Source organism: Nerophis lumbriciformis, linkage group LG26 (genome assembly GCF_033978685.3).
Source record: "Nerophis lumbriciformis linkage group LG26, RoL_Nlum_v2.1, whole genome shotgun sequence".
Lineage (NCBI taxonomy): Eukaryota > Metazoa > Chordata > Actinopteri > Syngnathiformes > Syngnathidae > Nerophis > Nerophis lumbriciformis.
In genome coordinates, this window is record NC_084573.2 from 22,552,235 (window position 1) to 22,580,000 (window position 27,766).

At 37.8% G+C, this 27,766-nt stretch overlaps 1 protein-coding gene across 2 annotated transcripts in view; it reads right to left on the reverse strand.

The window, feature by feature from the left end:
* Positions 1-504: 504 nt before the first annotated feature.
* Positions 505-27,766, reverse strand: part of jag2b (jagged canonical Notch ligand 2b) — a 158,445-nt gene continuing 131,183 nt past the window's right edge. For both annotated transcript variants that reach the window (XM_061987176.2, XM_072916273.1), the window contains 9 exons: positions 22,201-22,317; positions 22,009-22,036; positions 21,458-21,543; positions 14,966-15,079; positions 12,939-13,054; positions 10,067-10,333; positions 9,860-9,991; positions 5,277-5,427; positions 505-2,689 (listed from right to left, as the gene is read on the reverse strand). In XM_061987176.2, coding sequence (XP_061843160.2) covers positions 2,154-2,689; positions 5,277-5,427; positions 9,860-9,991; positions 10,067-10,333; positions 12,939-13,054; positions 14,966-15,079; positions 21,458-21,543; positions 22,009-22,036; positions 22,201-22,317 — 1,547 coding nt within the window. In that variant the 3' untranslated portion in view covers positions 505-2,153. The remainder of the gene's footprint in view (positions 2,690-5,276; positions 5,428-9,859; positions 9,992-10,066; positions 10,334-12,938; positions 13,055-14,965; positions 15,080-21,457; positions 21,544-22,008; positions 22,037-22,200; positions 22,318-27,766) is intronic.

Here is a 27,766-nt window from a genome sequence, read left to right on the forward strand (position 1 = left end):
TTCTTAAACTGTTGGACAATTTGCTTACGCATTTGTTGAAAAAGTGGTAATCCTCGCCCCATCCTTGTTTGTGAATGACTGAGCATTTCATGGAAGCTGCTATTATACCCAATCATGGCACTAACCTATTCCCAATTAGCCTGTTCACCTGTAGGATGTTCCAAGTAAGTGTTTGATGAGCATTCCTCAACTTTCTCAGTCTTTTTTGCCACTTGTGCCAGCTTTTTTGAAACATGTTGCAGGCATCACATTCCAAATGAGCTAATATTTGCCAAAAATGACAAAGTTTTCCAATTCGAACATTAATTATCTTGTCTTCGCAGTCTATTCAATTGAATATAGGTTGAAAAAGATTTGCAAATCATTGTATTCTGTTTTTATTTACCATTTACACAACGTGCCAACTTCACTGGTTTTGGGTTTTGTAATTCTAAGGAAACAGTTTCGGGTTAGAAATTTACCTTTTTGTTTGAGCTAGTCTGTGCGGAACTCCAAATATCACAAGCGTGATGAGAAAGTGTCAAAAGAGCTTTAATAAGGGCCCATGAAACATTCACGAAAAGCTTTCCTTTGTACAAAAACCATATAGAATGAAAAATATGCATATTCAGTTTTTAAACCAGCAGTGATGCCGCTTGAATTCTTTATTTTTGCTGCGTCCCGTGAAACAGAAAATATGATGATGGTCTTACATGGTGTGGAAAAAAAGGGGGCGGGGTTGAAACTTTTTCTTTTTTTTTCTTTCTTTCCCGTGTGGACTGAGTTGGTAACTGAAACAAAGACAGCTGCAGGCTCGCTGCAGCAAACATGGTCTCCTTGGTTAAAGCCGTGAAACCCAACATTTGACCCGACAAGACGTCCACATTCGCGACGCGGAAAAAAAGCACCGCGGTGGACAAGTGTCTTTTCATCTCCATCCCGAAAGCAAAGCGAGACAAGGAAAGCACTTTACTAAGGCGAATAAAACACGCCACAATACAACACAGTTGTTTTTTTTTTTTTTTGTTTTTTTTTTTTTTAAAGAGTTACTCGTGAAAACAAACCAAAAAAAGCATAAAAAGATGACAACTCATGACACAAATAATGCATGATTGGTTACATTAAGGCACCTGAAACAGAAAGGGTTTAATGACGGGCTTAGAAATGGCTTTTAAGGCCGAAATAACTATTGACTGTTTAGCTATGAAAAGTCGGATATGAGTCTGGATGAAATCAAAGCATTTTTTTTTTTAATTAAAAAAGAAAACAAACAAACCATTTTTAAACCCTTCAAAAAAGTCCTTCATGGGTGGTACCTCACTGTAAAGGTTCTTAACTGTGGGCCTGTTGACGCTTTATAAAACCTTCCTATTTCCACTGGCATAAATAAAAGGAATGGCGTTGTAAAAAAAATAATATTACTCATAATAACAATAATAATAATAATAATAATAAAAATGTGTGACTCGTCTTAAGTTACTTATTTCAAATATACACAGCGACTCCTCCTTTTTTTTTTTTTTTTGTATTTACAAATATGTACAGAGTGTTCATTTCTGTTCGGATCAAATACCTTGAATGGCGTTGCTGTGAAATGGAACTCTTTAAATGTCCAAAGCGAGGAGGTCAAACTGGGCAGCGCGACTTGGAGTGAGAAAGGCACTTGCTACCAACTCAAATACTGCAAAAAAAATAAAAATAAAATGAATATGGTAAAAAAAAAAAAAAAGAGCTCAGACGACTGAGAAGACGGGATAAAATGACTGAAGGCCACAAAGTAGGCACTGTGGGGTTTCTTGGCCGGAGCGACAAAGAGCAGGGGTAAGGTTTTTCCTTCCTGGCCCGGGACGTCCAACAGAAGTCTGATGGGACCACAAGTCATAACAGTCTGGAACGCAAAAAACAAAAATCAGAATACGGATTTTTCTCCTTGTTTCTTATCTGGTACATCAACGTAAATCGCAGCGAGCTTCTTTTACCGCCTGACAAAGAACTGAGGGTGTCCACTGTGCTGCCTGAACCTAAACATCACGTCAGGTGACGAAAACTAAATAAAAATGGCTTATTTAAAAAACAAAGCCTTTTTAGTCCCAAAAGACTTAAAAAAAAAAAAAAAAAAAAAAAAAAAAAAAAAAAAAAAGGCCGCCTCATGGCGAGTCTTTCCTTGAAATGTCTCATACGCAATGATCTCGGACGTCCTTCTGGCCCGTCGTGACGGCGCTGACATTTTTCCAGCGGTTGTCTTTGGGGTTGTAGCCGGGGGTCCGGTGTGGTGCCTTTAGGGGCGAACTGGAAGTGTGCGTGGTGCAGATCAGACCCGCGCTCGACTGCACGGCAGTCTTGGAGTTCTTAGGAGACGCCTCCGCCCCGCACATCTCATCCTCCTCCTCTTCCTCCTCCTCCTCCTCCTCCAGCTCCTGCTCGCCTTCCGTCTCCTCCTCCTCCTCTCCTTCATCACACGTCCGATAAGAAGGCTCCATGAGCTTTTTGCGCTCCTGCTCCGCCTCCCTGTTGCTCTCTTTCAGCTGCGACTGCGGCTGCGGACGCCCTCCGACGAGCCGAAGAGGCTCCCAGTGGTTGTTGACGTCGGACGGGAGGTGCGCATTCCTTTCGCGCGCTTTTCTCCGTTTGCGAGTCCACCAGACGCAAACGATGACGCAGGAAAGGCAGAGTAAGCTGGAGATGCCGCAGAGGAGAGGCAGCAGGTAATCTGTGGACATGAGAGGAGACGTTAGCCTGGGAGGACTGACCATCAGCCATCAGTATCGTTTTGCTGGGTATTGTGGCCAAACAGCTTCATTTTTGTTTCATCTGACATCGCATGGTCAAAGATAAAACCTTTTGGAGGAAAGTTCTGTGGTCAGATAAAACCAAAAAATGGGATGTTTGGCAACGATACCCAGCAATATGTTTGGAGGAAAAAAAGTGAGGCCTTCAATCCCAGGATCACCAGGCCTACCGTCAAGCATGGTGGTGGTAGTATTATGCTCTGGGCCTGTTTTGCTGTCAATGGAACTGGTGCTTTACAGAGAGTAAATGGGACAATGAAAAAGGAGGATTACCTCCAAATTCTTCAGGACAACCTAAAATCATCAGCCCGGAGGTTGGGTCTTGGGAGAAGTTGTGTGTTCCAACAGGACAATGACCCCAAACACACGTCAAAAGTGGTAAAGGAATGGCTAAATCAGGCCAGAATTAAAGTTTTAGAATGGCCTTCCCAAAGGCCTGACTTAAACGTGTGGACAATGCTGAAGAAACAAGTCCATGTCAGAAAACCAACAAATTTAGCTGAATGGCACCAATCTTGTCAAGAGGAGTGGTCAAAAATTCAACCAGAAGCTTGTGGATGGCTATCAATAGTGCCTTTTTGCAGTGAAACTTGCCAAGGGACATGTAACCAAATATTAACATTGCTGTATGTATACTTTTGACCCAGCAGATTTGCTCACATTTTCAGTAGACCCATAATAAATTCATAAAAGAACCAAACTTCATGAATGTTTTTTGTGGCCAACAAGTATGTGCTCCAATCACTCTATTACAAATAAATAAGAGTTGTAGAAATTATTGGAAACTCAAGACAGCCATGACATTATGTTCTTTACAAGTGTATGTAAACTTTTGATCGCGACTGTATATACACATACATATTTATATACATACATTACATACACATATATACATACATATATATTTACACATATATACATACATTTTAATATATACACATAACATACATACACATACATACAGTATATACATATATACCATACACTTATATACGTACATACATTTATACCATACATATATACATATACACACATACATACATACTGTACATATATACCATACATATATATATGTATGTATACACACATACATATATACCATACACATATACCATACACATATATGGTATATATGTGTATGGTATATACACACACACACACACACACACACATATATGGTATATATGTGTATGGTATATACACACACACACACACATATATATATACATACACACACACACACATATATATACACACACGTACATACATATATTTACACATACATATATACATACATACATACACGTACATACATACATACATACACATACGTACATACATACATACATACACACACACATATATATATATATATATATATATATATATATATATATATATATATATATATATATATATATACGTACATACATATATACATACATACATACATACATACGTACATACATACATACATACATACGTACATACATGCGTACATACATACGTACATACATACATACGTGCATACATACATACATACATACATACGTACATACATGCGTACATACATACGTACATACATACATACATACATACGTGCATACATACGTACATATGTATATACATACATACACACACATTTTTACACATACATACATATATACACATACATATATACACACATATATGTACATATTTACATACATACATATATACACACATATGTACACACATATATACACATATTTACATACATACACATATACACATACATATATACACACATACGTACATACATATATACACATATTTACATACATACATAAATATATCACTGGATGTGGAGGCTAAAATGTCACACACCAAGAAAGAGCAAGCCAGAGGAAGAGTGACAGTCGGTACACAACACTGAAGAGGAGGGCGGATCCATGCATAAATTGGTGGTGTGGATACCAAAGTTAGTATCGATACAGGAGTAATTTATTCGATATTTTTATTCTCTGTGAATATATATCATTTTGTTAATGTTTACAAACTCTGAAAAAAATCACTGGATACAGGAAGACTTTAAGGGGAAAAGTGAAAATATTTAAAAGTAGTAGACAGTAGTTTTATCTTTTGTTTACTTCTTGTGTACTATTGACTTTGTTTTGATCCAGCTATTGTATGCAATACATGAGAATACTAGACGAAATACTGTGTTGATATTGTTACACTGACAACAGCACTCAATCGAAATAAATAGAAATACTTTGAGTTAGTAGATGCAATCTCACTCAAACACATAAAACCTGATGGATCACTGATCACTACTGAATATACCGTACATAAAGTCACCATAATAGTTTAAAGGGGTCGGATTAAATAAACTCTGCTTCTTCCTACTCCTTTTCGGACAAGTGTCACAATCCTCACAACAAGCAGAGCTGCTTCAGATGTGAAGAAAAATTCATGCAGAGCAGTGACGAGTGTTCTTGAAGTGGCACAAACCATGTCGTTGCTCACCTAATGAAGCAGACGTGACCTGCGTCTCCACCTTCACCTCAATGACTGCCAACATGATGGTGCTGTTGTGGCGCTTGGACAAGGTGCCCACGATGGCGTTGGCCGTCTCCTGAATCAGACTGTGGTCCGCAAGATCCTCGGGCTGGAAGGACTGGAAAGCAAGTCAGAAGAGATGGGAGGAGTTGGGAATCAGCATTAGTGACATTTTATCGTCTGACAAATATAAATCAAGTGATCTCGAAAGGATATCAAAGGACGGTGCTATTCAACTGGCGGCCCGGGAATGACACCAGACCGGCACACCAGCTAAGTCCAAAAAACTTGGAAGAGACTGATATCTTTGCAGCAGATCCTTAAAAATGCTAGAGCACGGTCATATAGATCAGGGGTGTCCAAACTTTTTGACTAGGGGGGGGGTGGGGGTCGCATAGGGCTTAAAAAATTTGGCCGGCGGCCGAAAATATTACACATACATACATATATATGTGTGTATACATACATACATATATATATCTACATATACACAGTGTTGGGTTAGTTACTGAAAACCAGTAACTAGTTACAGTTACTTTATTTCAAAAGTAACTCAGTTACTAACTCAGTTACTTACACCAAAAAGTAATGCATTACTGTGAAAAGTAACTATTTAGTTACTTCTTTTTTTTTTTTTTAAGGCTCCCATTAATGGCCTTTTAGCCTTCATTTCAGTACTGTTATTGCACTGGAGAATAATACAATCTGTTGATCAACTTGACATGCATTTGCATCACTGAACTCAGAAAGCAATGCGGTCTACATACAACACACAAAGACAAAGATATGTTTCAAAGGGCCAATTTATTTCAGGCCAGAACAAATTGACAAAACTATTTTAAATAGCTGCAACATAATGGCACTTTAACTTTAACTATAAGTAGATAGGATCTTTGATCCGAGACACAACTTACATTTAACTAAAATGTTATTTTCTCTGTGCTCGACAAAAGAAAAGTATTGAGAATGTCTCCATGTTAAAAAACTCGATTTCTGGCTTCGCCATGATGTCTTGTTGTTCGTTGTTATGAGAGTAGCGTATGTGCGTGGCCCTTTAAGATATGACAGCATGTGAGGTGAGTGACGTCAGTGAGTGAGTGGGCGAGAGAAGTGAGGGAGCGCAACAGTGAGTGCGTGCAGGTGATCTAGCTTGGTGGATCTCCTGCCTGTGAGGCCAACATTTGCTTCCTCACATATTTGCAATTTTATTTTCTCTGCTTAAAATTGCAAATCATTTGATTCCCTATGGTAAATCAAATCGAAAGTGGTTGAGTGTCGCTTATCCACAAGAAAGAAGCGAGTGCTATGGCCATGAAATCAGCAGCAGAGGGTGCTGTTTCACAAGTCAATTTTACTCAACATTTTCCAGCAGGAAGATATTTTGACAAGACGTGTAAAAACAACATACAGAAGCATCAATGTATCACAGTATTAGTGCAGTGTCGATACAGGTAGTGATTGTGCAATACACTCACTGAGGCATATGTATGCCTCTAATTGTTTCTTAATGTATAAATCTGAATTTAAGATACATTTAGCCACTTTAAGAGGCATATTATAGGAATTTTAAGGGATATAAACGTGCCCATTCATGTTTTGTCACTGCAAATAGCAATGATCTACTAACATTAAAAACAACCTTTCTTCCTGTAGAGAACAAAAAGAGCAAACTAACATTTCTTGCTCTACTATTAGTCTTATTTTGTGTATTCTGAAGAACCGGGGTCCTCTACAGTGGACACTCGATTTTGGTTTATTTATTTTGTCAGAGTTACGGGAGCACTCGGCTGTTCTTAAGGACCTTCTGCAAAAAAGCTAGTCAAAGATCATCTCCATGACAGCACTCTAGTGTTTTTAGGAATCTGCTGCAAAAATTTGAGTCTATCACACGTTTTTTCTTTCCCCTGACCTCGCGGGCCACCAGTAAAATAACCTAAATCAGGGGTGCTCATTACGTCGATCGCGAGCTACCGGTCGATCGCGGAGGGTGTGGTGTGTCAGTCGATCACCAGCCAAGCATGAAAAAAATAGTCCTAAAAATGAGCGATCATAAATCTTCACTATGACGTCACTTTCGTCACTTGATTGACATTCACGGCACCCGAGGGTCTTCTGAGATGACGCTGGCTGCTGCCAGCTCATTAAAATTACCGACTGGAAGGCGATAAACACTTTATTTCAACAGACTCTGGCGCCGTACCTGTCGTCAAAACTCCAAAGACCGACTGCACAGTTGCACAGTTGCGCTAACAAAAAAAGAGTCTCAGAAAGCTGGCGTGCACAAGCTAGCAAGCTACGGAGTTTGCCGACAATGTATTTCTTGTAAAGTGTATACAAAGGAGTACGGAAGCTGGATAAATAAGATGCCAAAAACCAACCACTTTAATGTGGTATTGGACAGAAAGGAGGACTTTTTTTCTCCTCCATTCAAAAATGCGGACGTTATCAGCACTACTGTCTGATTAGAATCAATGCAAGTCATCAGAATCAGGAAATACACCAACTTATATTCTTGTCTTCATGAAAGAAAATAATCTATATGTGTTAAACATGCTTGTATTATCTTTAAACACCTTTAACTTATTAACAATATTAACTAAATGTATTAAACATGCTTGTATTATCATTAAACACCTTTAACTTGTTAACAATATTAACTATATGTGTTAAACATGCTTGTATTATCTTTAAACACCTTTAACTTGTTAACAATATTAACTATATGTGTTAAACATGCTTGTATTATCATTAAACACCTTTAACTTGTTAACAATATTAACTGTGTGTTAAACATGCTTGTATTATCTTTAAACACCTTTAACTTGTTAACAATATTAACTATAAGTGTTAAACATGCTTGTATTATCTTTAAACACCTTTAACTTGTTAACAATATTAACTATATGTGTTAAACATGCTTGTATTATCTTTAAACACCTTTAACTTGTTAACAATATTAACTATAAGTGTTAAACATGCTTGTATTATCTTTAAACACCTTTAAGTTGTTAACAATATTAACTATATGTATTAAACATTCTTGTATTATCATTAAACACCTTTAATGTTTTAACAATATTAACTATATGTGTTAAACATGCTTGCATTATCATTAAACACCTTTAACTTGTTAACAAAAACATATATTTCATAAATAAGTAAATATAAATTATATATATGAATGAGGTAGATCCTCACGACTTGATCAATTGAAAAGTAGCTCGCCTGCAGAAAAAGTGTGAGCACCCCTGACATAAATGATGAGAAAGAGAGGACTTAAGATGGAACCTTGAGGAACACCACTAGTAAACTAAAGAAGTTGAACAAATAATTACTGGCTGTATATGAAGTAAACAAGCTACGGCAACACCTTAGTAATGTAAATCTCATTATGAAAAAAAATGCTAAAAAGGAGAGGACTTAAAGAGATGCCTTGAGGTAGGGCTGGGCGATATATCGATATGCGCGATAATCGCGGGTTTGTCTCTGTGCGATATAGAAAATGACTATATCGTGATATCGGAGTATACGTTCTCACTCATTTGCTTTTAGCTGCTGGCATTACACGACAGGCTCTTCTTACTCTTTCTTGTGTCTCCTTCTCACAGACAGCAAGCGCAGCTTCTACATCGTCACATACTGTCACGACATACGTCACATACGTATACGCCCTCGCGCAGCATGGCTAACGTTAGCTGTGATGCTAGCGGTAATACGAGTGAAAGAAGGTGCGAATCTGGTAACAAATGAAGGAATAATTAATTCCCCAAAAAACAGCAGGGGGTCCATCGTCTGGCGGTGGTTTGGCTTCAAGTGGGAATATGTCGAACAGACAACCGTAATTTGTCAAGTGTGGGGCGAAAGCGTTGCTATAAAAGTAGCATTACTGCTAATATGTAGCATCATTTGAAAAGTCAACTGCTAGAGAATGAACAGTGCTTACTCCGCATGTCAACATCTCCGTTCGGTGCCACACGCCCACACCATCAAAATGCCGAGGCAAACATTTCCACATCAACACCGTATGAAAAAAATAGTGATTTTTTTTGTTGTGATTTCCTTCTCTGCACGAAAGTTTTAAAGTAGCATATATTAATGCAGTATGAAGAAGAATGTTTTAATGTAGACACATAGAATCATCATACTGCTGTGATTATATGCATCAAGTGTTCATTCAAGCCTAAGGCAAAATATCGAGATATATATCGTGTATCGCGATATGGCCTTAAAATATCGCGATATTAAAAAAAGGCCATATCGCCCAGCCCTACCTTGAGGAACGCCAAAATTAAGTAAATCACAAGTTTGGACCTTAGTGTTTGCTAGCAAGGTTAAAATGTCAATGTAAGGCTTTTAGTGTTTTTATAGTGGTCCAAGTTCTTCCAGCACTCTGGTGTTTTTATAATCTGAACTCGGGGGCCAGTATGGTGTCATTTCCGGACCGGATTTGGCCCCCGTGCCGCCAGTTGACTCGGTCTGATACAAACGTTTGGAAAGCGTCTGCTAATCACATCTAAATGACAAGGCCAGGATGTGATGGTGTGACTTACTACGGCCACTTCCACAGCGTCCTGAGTGGAACGAGACAAGTCGCAAAGCAGCAGGAGATTGTGGTCTTTGGCCAAAGTCCGGGTGTCAGGAAGATACCTCAGCTCAAAGCAGATGTTCTCCACTGTGGTCCCCTGAGAAAGTATTCGTCAGTGATGATGATGATGATGATGAGACGGGGAAATATGAGTGTACGATTAAGAACTCACTGGCGGGACTTTGTCTTTGTTGAAAACCAAGGTGACGCGGCCGCAGTTGTTGTCCAGGTGCCCGCCGTTCGGCTGGCACTTGGTGCTGGTGGTCTGTGTGAGAGCCAGCGACGTTCTACCCACAGAGCAAACCCCCCACTGATGGCAAGGAGGGGCGAAGCACGTCAGGTATCTGTGGGGAACACACTTCCGTCCGGCAGGGCAGGACTGCTCCGACTGGTCCTGGTCTGATGACAGGAGGCGGCAGGGCCGGCGACCGCACAGCACCTGGGGTCAAAGGGTCAAATGAAGAATTCCGATCTGATCTTGTATGTTGACGTCACTATAACAGAGTTTATCTTTTATTTTTATTTTTTAAAGGTATTAATTAATTTCAATTTTCATGTGAACAACTTAAATCAATAATAAAATAAAGAACACATTGCAATACGGCCTTAATTTCATGTTTATACATGCATATATATTTTATAGAATATGCTGCATAGAAAACTTCTATACCATGTCTACATATGTATATACACAAATACATGTACATTAACACACATACAGCACAGACCTTCTCGTTTCAATGCGTTTTCTTTATTTTCATGACTATTTACATTGTAGATTGTCACTGAAAGCATCAAAACTATGACACCTGTGAAGTGAAAACCATTTCAGGTGACTACCTCTTGAAGCTCATGGAGAGAATGCCAAGCAGTAATCAGAGCAAAGGGTGGCTATTTTGAAGAAACTAGAATATAAAACATGTTTTCAGTTATTTCACCTTTTTTTGTTAAGTACATAACTCCACATGTGTTCATTCATAGTTTTGATGCCTTCACATCAGTGACAAACTGCAATGTAAATAGTCATGAAAATAAAGAAAATGCATTGAATGAAGTGTGTCCAAACTTTTGGCCTGTACTGTACATATACATACACATAAATACAGACACATATATACAGTCGTGGTCAAAAGTTGACATACACTTGTAAAGAACAATGTCAGGGCTGTCTTGAGTTTCCAATAATTTCTACAACTCTTACTTTTTTATAATAGAGTGATTGGAGCACATACTTGTTTGTCACAAGAAGTTTGTTTCTTTAATGAATTTATTATGGATCTACTGAAAATGTGACCAAATCTGCTGCGTCAAAAGTATACATACAGCAACATACATTATCCATTTTGGTGATGTAGAAAAGTTACAATCAAATCAAATTAGCTTCATGGCATGGCCTCTTAACTTCATGTGAGTGATTATGATTGACGACAGCTGTTGACTTCTCTGAGCCCATTTAAATAGGGCTCATGTGATGCAGGCATTAGACTCGGTTACAAACGCGACGATGGGAATGTCAAAGGAACTCAGCACAGATCTGAAAGAACGAATCATTGACTTGAACAAGTCAGGAAAGTCACTTGAAACCATTTCAAAGCAGCTTAAGGTACCAAGAGCAACTGTGCAGACATATGCCCGTAAGTATAAAGTGCATGGCACAGTTTTGTCACTGCCACGATCAGGAAGAAAACGCAAGCTATCACCTGCTGCTGAACCGAGAACCACCAAAAAGCAGGTCTGCAATGAATTAGAAGCTGCTGGAACACAGGTGTCAGTGTCCACAGTCAAGCTTGTTTTGCATCGCCATGGACTGATAGGCTACCATGCAAGAAGGAAGCTCTTGCTCCAGAAGCGACACCTTAAGGCTCCTCTAAAGTTTGCTGCAGATCACATGGACAAAGACAAGACCTTCTGGAGGAAATTTCTGTGGTCAGATGAAACAAAAATTGAGCTGTTTGGCCACAATACACAGCAATATGTTTGGAGGAGAAAAGGGGGGGCCTTTAATCCCAGGATCACCATCCTACAGTCAAGCATGGTGGTGGTAGTATTATGCTCTGGGCCTGTTTTGCTGCCAATGGAACTGGTGCTTTACAGAGAGTACATTGGACAATGAAAAAGAAGGATTACCTCCAAATTCTTCAGTACAACCTAAAATCATCAGCCCGGAGGTTGAGTCTTGAGCGCAGTTCGGTGTTCCAACAGGACAATGACCCCAAACACACATCAAAAGTGGTAAAGGAATGGCCAAATTAAGGTTCTAGATTGGCGTTCCCAAAGTCCTGACTCAAACCCCATTGAGAACATGTGGACAATGCTGAAGAAACAAGTCCATGTCAGAAAACCAACAAATTTAGCTGAACTGCACCAATTTTGTCAAGAGGAGTGGTCAAAAATTCAACCAGAAGCTTGTGGATGGCTACCAAAAGCGCCTTATTGCAGTAAAACTTGCCAAGGGACATGTAACCAAATATTAACATTGTTGTATGTATACTTTTGACCCAGCAGATTTGGTCACATTTTCAGTAGACCCATAATAAATTCATAAAAGAACCAAACTTCATGAATGTTTTTTTTTGTGACAAACAAGTATGTGCTCCAATCACTCTATCACAAAAACACAAGAGTTGGAGAAATGATTGGAAACTGACAGTATGTTCTTTACAAGTGTATGTAAACTTTTGACCACGACTGTACATATATACCTTTATTAGCAGACTTGTGATTAACAAATAACATGAGTAATTTCACTGCATTACATTTTTTAAATGCCTCTGGACATCAAATTTAATGCTTTTAGATGCCAATTAAGGCCTTAATTTTTTGTCAAATTTAATGACTTTCAATGCTTTTTAGTGGCCCGCAGATATATTGTATTTCAACTTAATACTTCATTGGTGTAAAAAAAACTTTTTTTTGTTGATGTGGCGGCCATTTTCAGCATTGTATCCAAGTTATTAAAAAACATGTTCTAAGGCGAATCATTGCATTCATATTAGTTATAACATTTGAGATGTTAAAAAAAACGACATGAAATCAAACACTACCTTTGTGCAGTCCACTTTTCCGTTGCTGCAATGGCAGCTGTTGCACTCTTCCTCCCAGCGGCTGCCGTGAGGAAACTGCAGATCGACGTACTGACAAGACTTCCCAATACCTATGACTTAACATACAGGAAAACAGCCATCAAATATAATAATAATAATGATAATAATACTACAAATACATTAATCATAGTTATTATTGTATGATTCAAATAAATCAACAAAATATTAATATTATTTATAATAACAATAATAATTATTATTACTACTATTCTTACACTATTGTAATAATAATTCTTAATAAAATTATAATATTAATAATGTCTTAATCAGGCCTATGCAAAACTCCAATTAAATTTCATAAATTTGAAGTAAGCTTTCAAACAGGAAATAGAATTCAAATTGAAGAAAGTAGAATAAAAAATCCATGAATTAATAATTTTAGCGTATTCCAGAAGCATGTTTTACAGCATATTCCATACTGTTTTACATATTACTAAGAAATATTCATATAAACCTCATGTAATCTTTATATGTTCAGTTTCTTATATATTTTAAGTATAATACATGGAGTTTTTTTTACTCTATACTTGACATTATATTTTAATAGAAGCACATTATTTAATCAACAAACAATAATTACAAAACATTATTTTATTTGACGTATTATCAACTTTCATCAACTTTCATCCGTCGCGAGGGGTGCTGGAGCCTATCCCAGCTGCATTTGGGCGATAGGTGGGCTACACTTTCAAATAATGGAAAATGGTGAAAATATACTTAATTTCCCAGAATGCTTTACAATATAAACCGTATTTTTCGGAGTATAAGTCGCACCGGAGTATAAGTCGCACTGGCCGAAAATGCATGATAAAGAAGGAAAAAAACATATATAAGTCGCACTGGAGTATAAGTCACATTTTTTGGGGAAATTTATTTGATAAAACCCAACACCAAGAATAGACATTTAAGAGGCAATTTAAAATAAATAAAGAATAGTGAACAACAGGCTGAATAAGTGTACATTATATGAGGCATAAATAACCAACTGAGAAGGTGCCTGGTATGTTAACGTAACATATTATGGTAAGAGTCATTCAAATAACTATAACATATAGAACATGCTATACGTTTACCAAACAATCTGTCACTCCTAATCGCTAAATCCTATGAAATCTTATACGTCTAGTCTCTTACGTGAATGAGCTAAATAATATTATTTGATATTTTACGCTAATGTGTTAATAATTTCACACATAAGTCGCTCCTGAGTATAAGTCGCACCCCCGACCAAACTATGAAAAAAACTGCGACTTATAGTCCGAAAAATACGGTATATGCTTTAATGCTTTTTTTTTCAAAATAGAGGCCATTTCTGTTTAATTTTAGTGTTTAAAAACTTTTTTACTTTTTTTTAATGAGCCAAAGTGACACTTTCTTCCTGTTACTTGGCTGTACGGTAAACTCTTGTTTATTGCTATTAAATTAAGGCATTTCCGCAAGTGTGGAATAATGAATCATAAGTCAAATATTTTCCAAGCTAGAGCATAGGCAACCTGTTAACTAGCTTTTAAATACATTTTAAAACAACGTGAGAGCCCTCTAAACATACAAAATAACATCGACATACACTCTTTTAATCAAATATAATAATGCTGCCTGAGGCTAAGCCAATCAGTGGACAAGATACTGAACAGCCTGCTCGGATTGATTTGATCTCTTTAAGTGGCCAATGCTATTGTATTATTGATATTTATAGTACATTTAGACACTTGTCTGCTGGGGAATGATTAATTTACGCCAAAAATATGTAGAATATGCATTTGACAAGACATGATTAATTGCAATTAATTAATTGACAAGATTAAATTAATTGCATTTCAATATGCAATTAACCTAATTACAGTTGAAATTCTTCAAATGTATTATTTTGAAAATTCCAAATTTGTAATTTAGTACAAACCTGCTCTAAATATGAGTACCTTTGAAAAATGAAATATTTATAATGATAACAACACAAAAGTATTTACACTCTTGACATCTGACTCCAGTTCTGCCAAGTGGACAAACGCAGCGGAAGCCGTTGATCTCGTCCACACAGGTGGCGCCGTAGGCACAGGGTGATGACTGGCACTCGTTGATGTCTAAAAGAAATGTAGAAAGTTAGACAGAATGTTTGTTTCATGAGTAGGGATTGTACAAACCCCGTTTCCAAATGAGTTGGGAAATTGTGTTAGATGTAAATATAAACGGAATACAATGATTTGCAAATCCTTTTCAACCCATATTCAATTTAATGCACTACAAAGACAAGATATTTGATGTTCAAACTCATAAACTTTTTTTTTTTTTTGCAAATAATAATTAACTTTGAATTTCATGGCTGCAACACGTGCCAAAATAGTTGGGAAAGGGCATGTTCACCACTGTGTTACATGGCCTTTCCTTTTAACAACACTCCGTAAACATTTGGGAACTGAGAAGACACATTTTTTAAGCTTCTCAGGTGGAATTCTTTCTCATTCTTGCTTGATGTACAGCTTAAGTTGTTCAACAGTCCGGGGGTCTCCGTTGGGGTATTTTAGGCTTCATAATGCGCCACACATTTTCAATGGGAGACAGGTCTGGACTACAGGCAGGCCAGTCTTGTACCCACACTCTTACTATGAAGCCACGTTGATGTAACACGTGGCTTGGCATTGTCTTGCTGAAATAAGCAGGGGCGTCCATGGTAACGTTGCTTGGATGGCAACATATGTTGCTCCAAAACCCGTATGTACCGTTCAGCATTAATGGCGCCTTCACAGATGTGTAAGTTACCCATGTCTTAGGCACTAATACACCCCCATACCATCACAGATGCTGGTTTTTCAACTTTGCGCCTATAACAATCCGGATGGTTCTTTTCCTCTTTGGTCTGGAGGACACGACGTCCACAGTTTCCAAAAACAATTTGAAATGTGGACTCGTCAGACCACAGAACACTTTTCCACTTTGTATCAGTCCATCTTAGATGAGCTCAGGCCCAGCGAAGCCGACGGTGTTTCTGGGTGTTGTTGATAAACGGTTTTCGCCTTGCATAGGAGAGTTTTAACTTGCACTTACAGATGTAGCGACCAACTGTAGTTACTGACAGTGGGTTTCTGAAATGTTCCTGAGCCCATGTGGTGATATCCTTTACACACTGATGTCGCTGGTTGATGCAGTACAGCCTGAGGGATCGAAGGTCACAGGCTTAGCTGCTTACGTGCAGTGATTTCTACAGATTCTCTGAACCCTTTGATGATATTACGGACCGTAGATGGTGAAATCCCTAAATTCCTTGCAATAGCTGGTTGAGAAAGGTTTTTCTTAAACTGTTCAACAATTTGCTCACGCATTTGTTGACAAAGTGGTGACCCTCGCCCCATCCTTGTTTGTGAATGACTGAGCATTTCATGGAATCCACTTTCATACCCAATCATGGCACCCACCTGTTCCCAATTTGCCTGTTCACCTGTGGGATGTTCTAAATAAGTGTTTGATGAGCATTCCTCAACTTTATCAGTATTTATTGCCACCTTTCCCAACTTCTTTGTCACGTGTTGCTGGCATCAAATTCTAAAGTTAATGATTATTTGCAAAAAAAAAAGGTTTATCAGTTTGAACATCAAATATGTTGTCTTTGTAGCATATTCAACTGAATATGGGTTAAAAATGATTTGCAAATCATTGTATTCTGTTTATATTTACATCTAACACAATTTCCCAACTCATATGGAAACGGGGTTTGTAACCTGAACATTTCACAATATTCACGATTACAGTGACCGAAGTTACCATGGTCCTCACAGTATTGTTGAATGTGCTCAAAACGTACTAATACACACACTGACATCTTTTAACCATGTTTTATTTTTTAATAAAAAAATAGCTAACTAGGGATTAGTACACTAGCCACTAGCTAGCTATTATAATTAAGAAACGCTCTAAAACCTTTAACATTTAAACACTTAAATAACAAAAAATATGGCTCTTAAGAAGTCTAAAAATATTTCAAGTTTATTCTTCCAAGGAAAGCCTTATTTAAATATTGCATACAGTGGTACCTCAACTTAAAAGTACCCCGAGTGAAGAGTGTTTAAAAATAAGAGCTATCTCAGGCAAATGTCACAGTGAACCCTGTAAGATACAACCAAAGCTTCTGGTCTTACTCGCTAGCATTAGCTTATAGCTAGAGAACGACATAACTTTGTTGTCCAACCATGGGAAGGAAGAAATAAAAAGAGAAATCATTTGGTGTATCACTGCTAGTTTGCACCGGACTGAAGCAGAATGGGCCTAATGTCAGCCAAGTAAGTTAAAATAATATCTAAATGGCAGACATTTAACCATGAAAATATAGTGAAGCTGCTGATGGTGTGTTTGACAGAGAAGAAGCTGAGAGGAGATAGAAGTCCACTCTCCAAGGTAGATGCTATACATTATTAACACATTACTTCATAAAACTACCATAGTTGCACTTACTATACTTTCTATTGGAAAGGTTTTTATCCAACATATCTTATATAAACGTTTGCTTTTCTATTAGGCTTGTAAGTTGAAATACTCCTGGACAGTACTACTGTATTATGTGTTTGTTGTTTACTTATTGAAAAAATGGTCAACAGATTTCAGTGTACACATTTTGAGCACATACCAGCTAATCATCTAATATAAATGGAAAAATATTTGTATCTTCTAAAATTTAGTGGGTGCGGCTTGTATACACGCTCTATAGTCCAAAAATATGTTTTTTTTTAACAATTGTTGAAAATTAGGAATCGAGTTAGAAACGGGTGATCTGCATCAATTTAGTCACGTGTCATCAAAAAGTAAAAATGCATTTCTTTCAATATGCATCATAACAAAAACGGTAATTTAAAAAAAATGGATAGATGTTGATAGTCCAACTCATACTGACTGGTATACACAAGCTATGGAGATAATGTCAGCAGAAAAAAATGCATTTAGTTCAGATAATAATGAGTCTCGTATTGGAATATGGGATCCATTATTTAAATATGTTTTAACTATTAAATTAACCTAAAACATGACTTATTTTATCTTTGTGGAAAATATTGGACACAAACCTATGAGATGCGATGCAAGTGTAAGCCACTGTGACATTATTGTTCTTTTTTATTTTTTTAATGTTTTTATTTTATTTTTTATAAATGGCTGTGATGATAATGTTAATGAGGGATTTCTAATCACTGCTATGTTGGAATTCTTCTTAATATTGATACTGTTGTAGTGTTGTACCGGTACCAAAATTATTTTGATACTTTTCGGTACTTTTCTAAATAGAGGGGACCACAAAAAATTGCAATATTGGCTTTATTTTAACAAAAAATCTTAGGGTATATTATAATGACAAATGATAAATGGGTTGTACTTGTATAGCGCTTTTCTACCTTCAAGGTACTCAAAGCGCTTTGACACTACTTCCACATTTACCCATTCACACACACATTCACACACTGATGGCGGGAGCTGCCATGCAAGGCGCTAACCAGCAGCCATCAGGAGCAAGGGGTGAAGTGTCTTGCCCAAGGACACAACGGACATGACGAGGTTGGTACTAGGTGGGGATTGAACCAGGGACCCTCGGGTCGCGCACGGCCATTCTTCCACTGCGCCACGCCGTAAACATGTTTCTTATTGCAAGTTTGTCCTTAAATAAAATAGTGAACATACAAGACAACTTGTCTTTTAGTAGTAAGTAAGCAAGCAAAGGCTCCTAATTTAGCTGCTGACATATGCAGTAACATATTGTGTCATTTATCATTCTATTATTTTGTCAAAATTATTAATGACAAGTGGTAGAAAATGAATTATTAATCTACTTGTTAATTTACTGTTAATATCTGCTTACTTTCTCTTTTAACATGTTCCATCTACACTTCTGTTAAAATGTAATAATCACTTATTCTTCTGATGTTTGATACTTTACATTAGTTTTGGATGATACCACTAATTTGGGTATCAATCCGATACCAAGTAGTTACAGGATCATACATTAGTCATATTCAAAGTCCTCATGTGTCCAGGGACATATTTCCTGAGTGTATAAACTTAATATACATTTAAAAAAAAGAAAGAAAAAGAAGTTGTGATGCCAAAAAATATTGGCGTAATCATATTAGTATCGACTAGATACGCTACTGTACTTGGTATCATTACAGTGGATGTTAGGTGTAGATCCAGCAATGGTGTTTGTTTACATTTTGACGCCGGTGAGCTACGGTGTGTAGTGAAGCATGTTTAGCTATTCCTTGTCCTGCAGGGATGATACTTGTAAGAAACTTACTTTATTTGTCGCCATGGAGGCGAGGATTAGTGATTTAGAAGTAGCTAAAACACTGCCGACTGGGGCTGGACTTTAGCCGCGAGCTCGCGAGCCATGTCTTAAAGCACCTCTTCTGGCGGGTGTTTCAGTGTTATAACTTCACCTTTATCTTTAGTTTTTAAGCCAAAATGCGCCGTTCTCCCTTTTCTGTCTACACACTGTGTCTGTTTGTAAGTACTCTGTGATTGTGCACTGCCGAACATGCTCCTCTGCTTGTAAACCAACAATGACACAATGTGATGACGACCGGGTTGCGGGGCCGGTACTTTTCAGAAGCGGTATAGTATCGAATATGATTCATTAGTATTGCGGTACTATACTAATACTGGTATACTGTACAACCCTTTACTGTTGATATCAGTGACGTGCAGTCAGGGGAGGCAGGTGAGGCGGGGCCTCACGTGCCATCATGGAAAGAAAACAAATATAAAAAGAAAAACAAAAATTAAATTGTTATATGTATCCAGTGATTATACTATAAAGTTATTTTCCATTTAACTTCACCAGTTTTAGATCATTTTTATTCAAAATCGCTGAATTTTCACATTTCCCGTTCAAATACTGAGAATAGACTTGCGGTGATCAGCAGCCAGTTGAACCTCACCATGGATTGCGCAATGACTCGGCTAACTGCTGGCCTGCTGTGCAGTGAGACCGTATTGCTTTATGAATTATATTATACATTTCCATAGTTTAGTTAGCTGAGGTATATAATGTACAGTGTATTTTGTCAACAACTGTATGTGTGTAACATATTTCTTGTGCTGAGCAATCATAAAACGGCTGCGAAGACGCACTGGCTGAGGCTCGCAGTCATCCCGCCTCATGGTGGTAGAGGGCGCTAGTGATCCCAGCGATCATTTTTGTGACTACTCGGCTGCAGAATAAGTGACAACAAGCAGCAACAGTTAGCGATCGTTTATTTATTCCTCTCGCCTGGGCTTTTAACATGGAGGATTACATATCTAAAATAAAACAGTTTTCTAAACTGGACTTTCAATCGAAGCAGGAGGTAATAATTAAAGGAAGATCTCCATCGAGACAGAGAGACTTTTAAAACTGTAGAAAAAAGACTTCTATAAACAAGTTATCGATGCTTTTGTTCAGAGGGAGCGGCGCATGGACTTCATTTATAAGTAAAGGTAAGACCATAATAAAGTTTTTTTTATTAAATGTGCTTTTTTGTGTGCTACAGTTTGTATGTGTAAAGTTAAGTTAAAGTACCAATGATTGTCACACACACACTAGGTGTGGTGAAATTTGTCCTCTGCATTTGACCCATCCCCTTGATCACACCCTGGGAGGTGAGGGGAGCAGTGGGCAGCAGCGGCGCCGCGCCCGGGAATAATTTTTGGTGATTTAACCCCCAATTCCAACCCTTGATGCTGAGTGCCAAGCAGGGAAGAATGCTGGTATGAGCTTTTAAACATAACCCGTTAACTGCTGCCAATCAAATGGTGAATAAGATACTCTTTAGGGTTCATATGTTTGTAAATCTGACTGTGATGAAGTCAGTGCCTCACCAGTGATGAACCTCACCGCACGATACTGGTTGATATTATTCATTTTTGTTTAACTACTTTTAGATTGTTTTGTGTCATGTTTGTGTGTCCTCTCAATTGCTCTGTTGGTTGGTATTCTGAATGTTGCTGGGTTTTGGAATTGGAATTGTATTATTATTGTATATTATTTTGTTGGATTGATTGAAAAAATATATTAAAAAAATAAATAAATAAAAGAAACGGGATGAATAAGAATTGTTTTTTATTTAAAAAAAAATTTGTGCACCCCCTATAAATAACTTGTCCTTTCCTAAGACGGGCGGCCATTGTCATCTGAGATTCCCGCAAACAGAAAGCTCAAATTTAAGCCGGACAGAAAAGGTGAAGACTTTCAGACCAAAACAAAGGCGAGAAGAAGAAGAATTTCAGGGTCACTGGTTAATTTGTCTCCTGTGGGCGTTTGTGTGACGGTGTGAGTACAGAGGAGGGGTGACCTATGACCCCAGCGAGACGTTTAAGGACGGAAGGAAAAAAAAAAAAAGAGGTCGAGAGGGCGGCGTCGTCTTGGCTCTTGCATGTCGGCGTTTTTGTGTTTGAAGCGCGCGGCTGAGTGTGTTGCATAATGAGGCAAGCCCCACGTCGGTACTCACTGATCCTGCAGTCGGGACCGGCGAACCCGGGGGCGCACTCGCAGCGGAACCAGTTGACTCCGTCCACGCAGATACCGCCGTTATAGCTGAGGGACAGGGAGACATAAAAGATGATTAGATGAGGGGGCGTAAAAATAAAACACATCCTTTCCAGCTGCAACAAAGCACAATGTGTGTGTGTGTGTGTGTGTGTTGGGAAGGGGGGGGGGTTACAAAGCTCAATTCAACTCATCAATACAAGCTTCCACCTTTCAGATGCTAATAGGCGTGTCCACTGCCTCCCCTCATCCAACCCAGCATCCAGAAAGAAAAAGGACTTATGCACCCCCCCGCATTCACCACAGGGTAGTTGCCATTACTCCACCTCTCCCTGTCCCATTCAATTCCCTGCCCCGCGAGATTCCCCTTTGAGGCTTGATTTAAGGACAACTTCCACTCCTTTTCGGGAGTCCCTGCAACCCCCCCTTTGCGAGCCCGTGTGAAGTGTGGTGCAGGAGGGAGGAAGGGTGCGGGAGGTCGGACTACAGTGTGAGGCAGGAAGCGATACGCACCATGGATGAGGGTTGCAGTCGTTGATATCTGTTAAAGAAGCACAGGGGATATTGCGTGAAAATCCTCGCATCCCGTCACACGTTTTACCATGCAAGTTTGACCTTGATTTAGCGATAGAACTACACACGTGATGTACTGAGTACTCAAAAGTGCCAAAAAGAGCTTTTGGCTGGCCCGATAGAAAAACGTACTTTGGCCGCAGGTGGGACCTTCCCAGCCCTCTTTGCAGATACAAGAAAAGGTGTCTCCTCCTCCCACGCAGGTTCCACCGTTGGAGCACGGACTGGAGGCGCATGTGCTGTTCTTGGCTGGGAAAGCACCATCCAGAGAGCAAAGAGTGTTTGTCAGAGAGGAAAATTTAGAACAAAAAAAAAAAAAGAAATCACACCCATACTGTATTGACTTCAGCAAGCTTATTTTAATCACTGTTAGTGCTGTCAAAGTTAACGTAATATATATATATATATATATATATATATATATATATATATATATATATATATATATATATATATATATATATATATATATATATATGTCTTAATAAGGTTATCCAAAAAATAGTGCTCGATACCGTAGTAGAGCGCAATATATGTATGTGTGGGAAAAAAAATCACAAGACTACTTCATCTCTACAGGCCTGTTTCATGAGGGGTTCCCTCAATCATCAGGAGATTTTTTGATATATATATATATATATATATATATATATATATACACACACACACACACACACACACACACACACACACACACACACACACACACACACACACACACACATACTAGAGCTGTCAAATGATTATTTTTTTTAAATCAGATTAATCACATTTTGTAATTTGTATTAATCATGATTAACCACAGGTGATTACTCGCTTGCATTATTTTATTTAGCTTAAGAAAAGGCCCCAATATATGTGCACAAATGCAATTTTATTGTCACAATGTCATCCAAGGACAGTTTTAAATGTTTTACTCGGATGCATGTCATTTATTTGCACAAAACTTGGTAACTGTTTTATCGAAAGTTCTTTCAGGGTGTATTTTGGGGTAAAATGCTCTCATGTTGGTACTGATGTATCCATTGATCAGATCACTGGCCATTTAGCGGTAAATAAGATTACATGATTAATTTAAGTGTGTACATGATTCATGCGATAATGTTTTGGGATTAATCACATGAGTTAACTCGTTAATTTTGACAACACACATACAAATATACTGTATATATATATACACACACACAGTACATACATATACACATACATATGTACATGTATACATACATATACACACATTTATATACACACAAACATATATACACATACATATATACACATTTACACACATATACATACATACATACACACGTATATATATATATACACACATAAATACATATATACATATATATATATATATACACATATATATATACATATTATTATACACACATATATATATATACATACACACATATTTTATATATATATATACACACATAAATACATATATACATATATATATACACATATATACACATATATATATACATATACACACACACACACACACATATATATACAAACCCCATTTCCTTATGAGTTGGGAAATTGTGTTAGATGTAAATATAAACGGAATACGATGATTTGCAAATCCTTTTCAACCCATATTCAGTTGAATATGCTACAAAGACAACATATTTGATGTTCAAACTCATGAACTTTTTTTTTTTTTGCAAATAATAATTAACTTAGAATTTCATGGCTGCAACACGTGCCAAAGTAGTTGGGAAAGGGCATGTTCACCACTGCGTTACATCACCTTTTCTTTTAACAACACTCAATAAACGATTGGGAACAGAGGAAACTAATTGTTGAAGCTTTGAAAGTGGAATTCTTTCCCATTCTTGTTTTATGTAGAGCTTCAGTCGTTCAACAGTCCGGGGTCTCCGCTGTCGTATTTTACGCTTCATAATGCGGCACACATTTTCGACGGGAGACAGGTCTGGACTGCAGGCGGGCCAGGAAAGTACCCGCACTCTTTTTTTTTGAAGCCACGCTGTTGTAACACGTGCTGAATGTGGCTTGGCATTGTCTTGCTGAAATAAGCAGGGGCGTCCATGAAAAAGACGGCGCTTAGATGGCAGCATATGTTGTTCCAAAACCTGTATGTACCTTTCAGCATTAATGGTGCCTTCACAGATGTGTAAGTTACCCATGCCTTGGGCACTAATGCACCCCCATACCATCACAGATGCTGGCTTTTGAACTTTGCGTCGATAACAGTCTGGATGGTTCGCTTCCCCTTTGGTCCGGATGACACGATGTCGAATATTTCCAAAAACAATTTGAAATGTGGACTCGTCAGACCACAGAACACTTTTCCACTTTGCATGAATCCATCTTAGATGATCTCAGGCCCAGAGAAGCCGGCAGCGTTTCTGGATGTTGTCGATGAATGGCTTTCGCTTTGCATAGTAGAGCTTTAACTTGCACTTACAGATGTAGCGACAAACTGTATTTAGTGACAGTGGTTTTCTGAAGTGTTCCTGAGCCCATGTGGAGATATCCTTTAGAGATTGATGTCGGTTTTTGATACAGTGCCGTCTGAGGGATCGAAGGTCACGGCCATTCAATGTTGGTTTCCGGCCATGCCGCTTACGTGGAGTGATTTCTCCAGATTCTCTGAACCTTTTGATGATATTATGGACCGTAGATGTTGAAATCCCTAAATTTCTTGCAATTGCGCTTTGAGAAACGTTGTTCTTAAACTGTTTGACTATTTGCTCACGCAGTTGTGGACAAAGGGGTGTACCTCGCCCCATCCTTTCTTGTGAAAGACTGAGCATTTTTTGGGAAGCTGTTTTTATACCCAATCATGTCACCCACCTGTTCCCAATTTGCCTGTTCCCCTGTGGGATGTTCCAAATAAGTGTTTGAAGAGCATTCCTCAACTTTATCAGTATTTATTGCCACCTTTCCCAACTTCTTTGTCACGTGTTGCTGGCATCAAATTCTAAAGTTAATGATTATTTGCAACAAAAAAAAAAGTTTATCAGTTTGAACATCAGATATGTTGTCTTTGTAGCATATTCAACTGAATATGGGTTGAAAATGATTTGCAAATCATTGTATTCCGTTTATATTTACATCTAACACAATTTCCCAACTCATATGGAAACGGGGTTTGTACAGACATATACAAATACACACACACATATATATATATATATACATATATATGTATGTATAAATATATATACACAAACATATACACACACACACACACATAAATATACACACATTTACACACATATATACATACATACACATACATATATATATATATATATATATATATATATATATATACACATTGTCAGGCTTGTCACTGACAGTTTGGTTATGTTTTAGTTTTCCCTCAGTTTGTGTTTTATTTCCTGTCAGCACTCTTATTTTTGTTCAGTTTCCTGCTTGCCTCCCTTAGCGCTGTTTCCCCTCAGCTGCGGCTGATTGGCACCTGGCCACACCTGGTGTCAATCAGTCGGCTGCTATTTATACCTGCCTTGCCCTCCAGTCAGGGCTGGAGTATTGTGTGCTGTATGCTGTGGACTGCTTGCTGTCTCCAGTTCTCCCTGTTTCTTGTATGATGTGAGCTATTTCCTTTGTTCCTGTTTGCCGTTTCCTGCCTCCTGGTTCGTGTTTTACAAGCATTTTTTGGACATTAAAACCATGTTTTCCTGCACCGAGCCTGCCATCTCTGCATCTTGGGGTTTGTCACCACCACTTCGTGACATACATACACACACACACACACACATATACACACACATATATACTGCATGCATATATACACACATATACAAATACACACATATAAATATTTTTAATTTCAATATATTTTTTGAAAAGTCACACAATGACTGTTATAATGCTAACAATGATATGACAGACCACCTCAAAAAACAGAATAGAAGTTTACAGTTTTTTGACTGAATAAAACACCCAGAATATACATGAAAATAAGAATGTGGGATTTACAATATTAATTATGAACAATAAAACACTGAATATTAAGAACATATGAACATCGTTTGTCTTTTACTTCCAATATGACCTCCTCGATCAAGCAAAACAACTTAAATGCAATAAACACGGCAAAACATGAACACGATGGCTAAAAAAAAAGTCCACAATCTGATGTTTTATGCCTAAAACAAGTGATTTACAAAAGTACACCTTCACTAATTGCTCAGCAATATTATTCCAAAATAGCAGAGCTATGTTGACAAAGAAAAGCCCCTTCACTGTTGACTGTGAAAATTCCTTGCACCAACACGCAATGTGTGCAAAAGAACAATTAAACTGAGGCTCTGTGTATTTATCATTAGCAAGAACGTTTCCCAACTCCAAATAAACACAGCCTACAAACACTGGCGGCCTTTAGAGTAGCAGTGGTGGTAAATAATGTTTAAATGAGTATTTGTATACACCCGATTATGGCCGTAACTATCATTGAGGACACCGACGTCATGTCCTCTGTACTTTTTAAGTGACAAAAAGAACATGATATGACTGGCTGCAAATGTACTTTGTGTGCGCTGTGCATCACCTTACGGGAGATCATCCTCTCTCAATATACAAAATATTTGGTCATTCGCAGCCTGCTACAAGTAAGTCCAGATAAGGTAACGCAATGAAATCCACTTTTACAGTAAACATAATTCAATCCGATCCAAAATGTGCTGTCAACATAAGGAAAACCGGAGTAAAACCGTTCTGTTCACAGAGATAGAAGAAATGTTGGCAAACATGAGACGGGAAGGGGATGGGAAATATGGACAGTGACACAGAAAGAAGTCAAGCACAGTGCACCACGTACACAAACTGTAGTAAAGATTCGTTTTAACAATGATTCCATTCAGAATATGAAGTTGCCGATACGATTCAGGGACAATATTAGTTTATCCATAACAATAAGAATGAGATTCAGTGGGTTGAAATCTATTCAGTAACTTTTTAGCAAAAAAAATTAACCAATGTGACTGAAAAAGAAATACTGAATATTTAATAAATTAGATTTCTCTCTGGGTGGCTGGGGCCGTACTCTGGCTTCCGCACATACTGGGAGTCAAATATATTGTACATACAAATACACATATATACTCACATACACACAATTATTCATACATATACACATGCACACATAGGTACCTACGCTCCCACATACATACACAAATACAGTACATACTGTACCTACACACTCAAAGTTCGTACATCCACATGCACACTCACTGTACAAACATACATATACACATACTGTACATATACATTCACTGTACAAACATACATATACACATTCTGTACATATACATTCACTGTACAAACATACATATACACATACTGTACATATACATTCACTGTACAAACATACATATACACATACTGTACATATACATTCACTGTACAGACATATATACATACTGTACATATACATTCACAGTACAAATATTCATATACACATACTGTACATATACAAGTACATATACACGCATACACTCATGCATATATTCACAATTCATCAAACATATATTAACGTTGTTGCCCTACGGGAAACTGGGTAACACAGGGCACACTGACAAAGTTTAACCTATTGTTACTATAACAATCTACAAGTTTAATATAGTTGGCTTCTCTTTCTTCCCCTCTGCTTTTTTTTGTATTTCAAGTTATCATTATGTATATGTATTGTTGC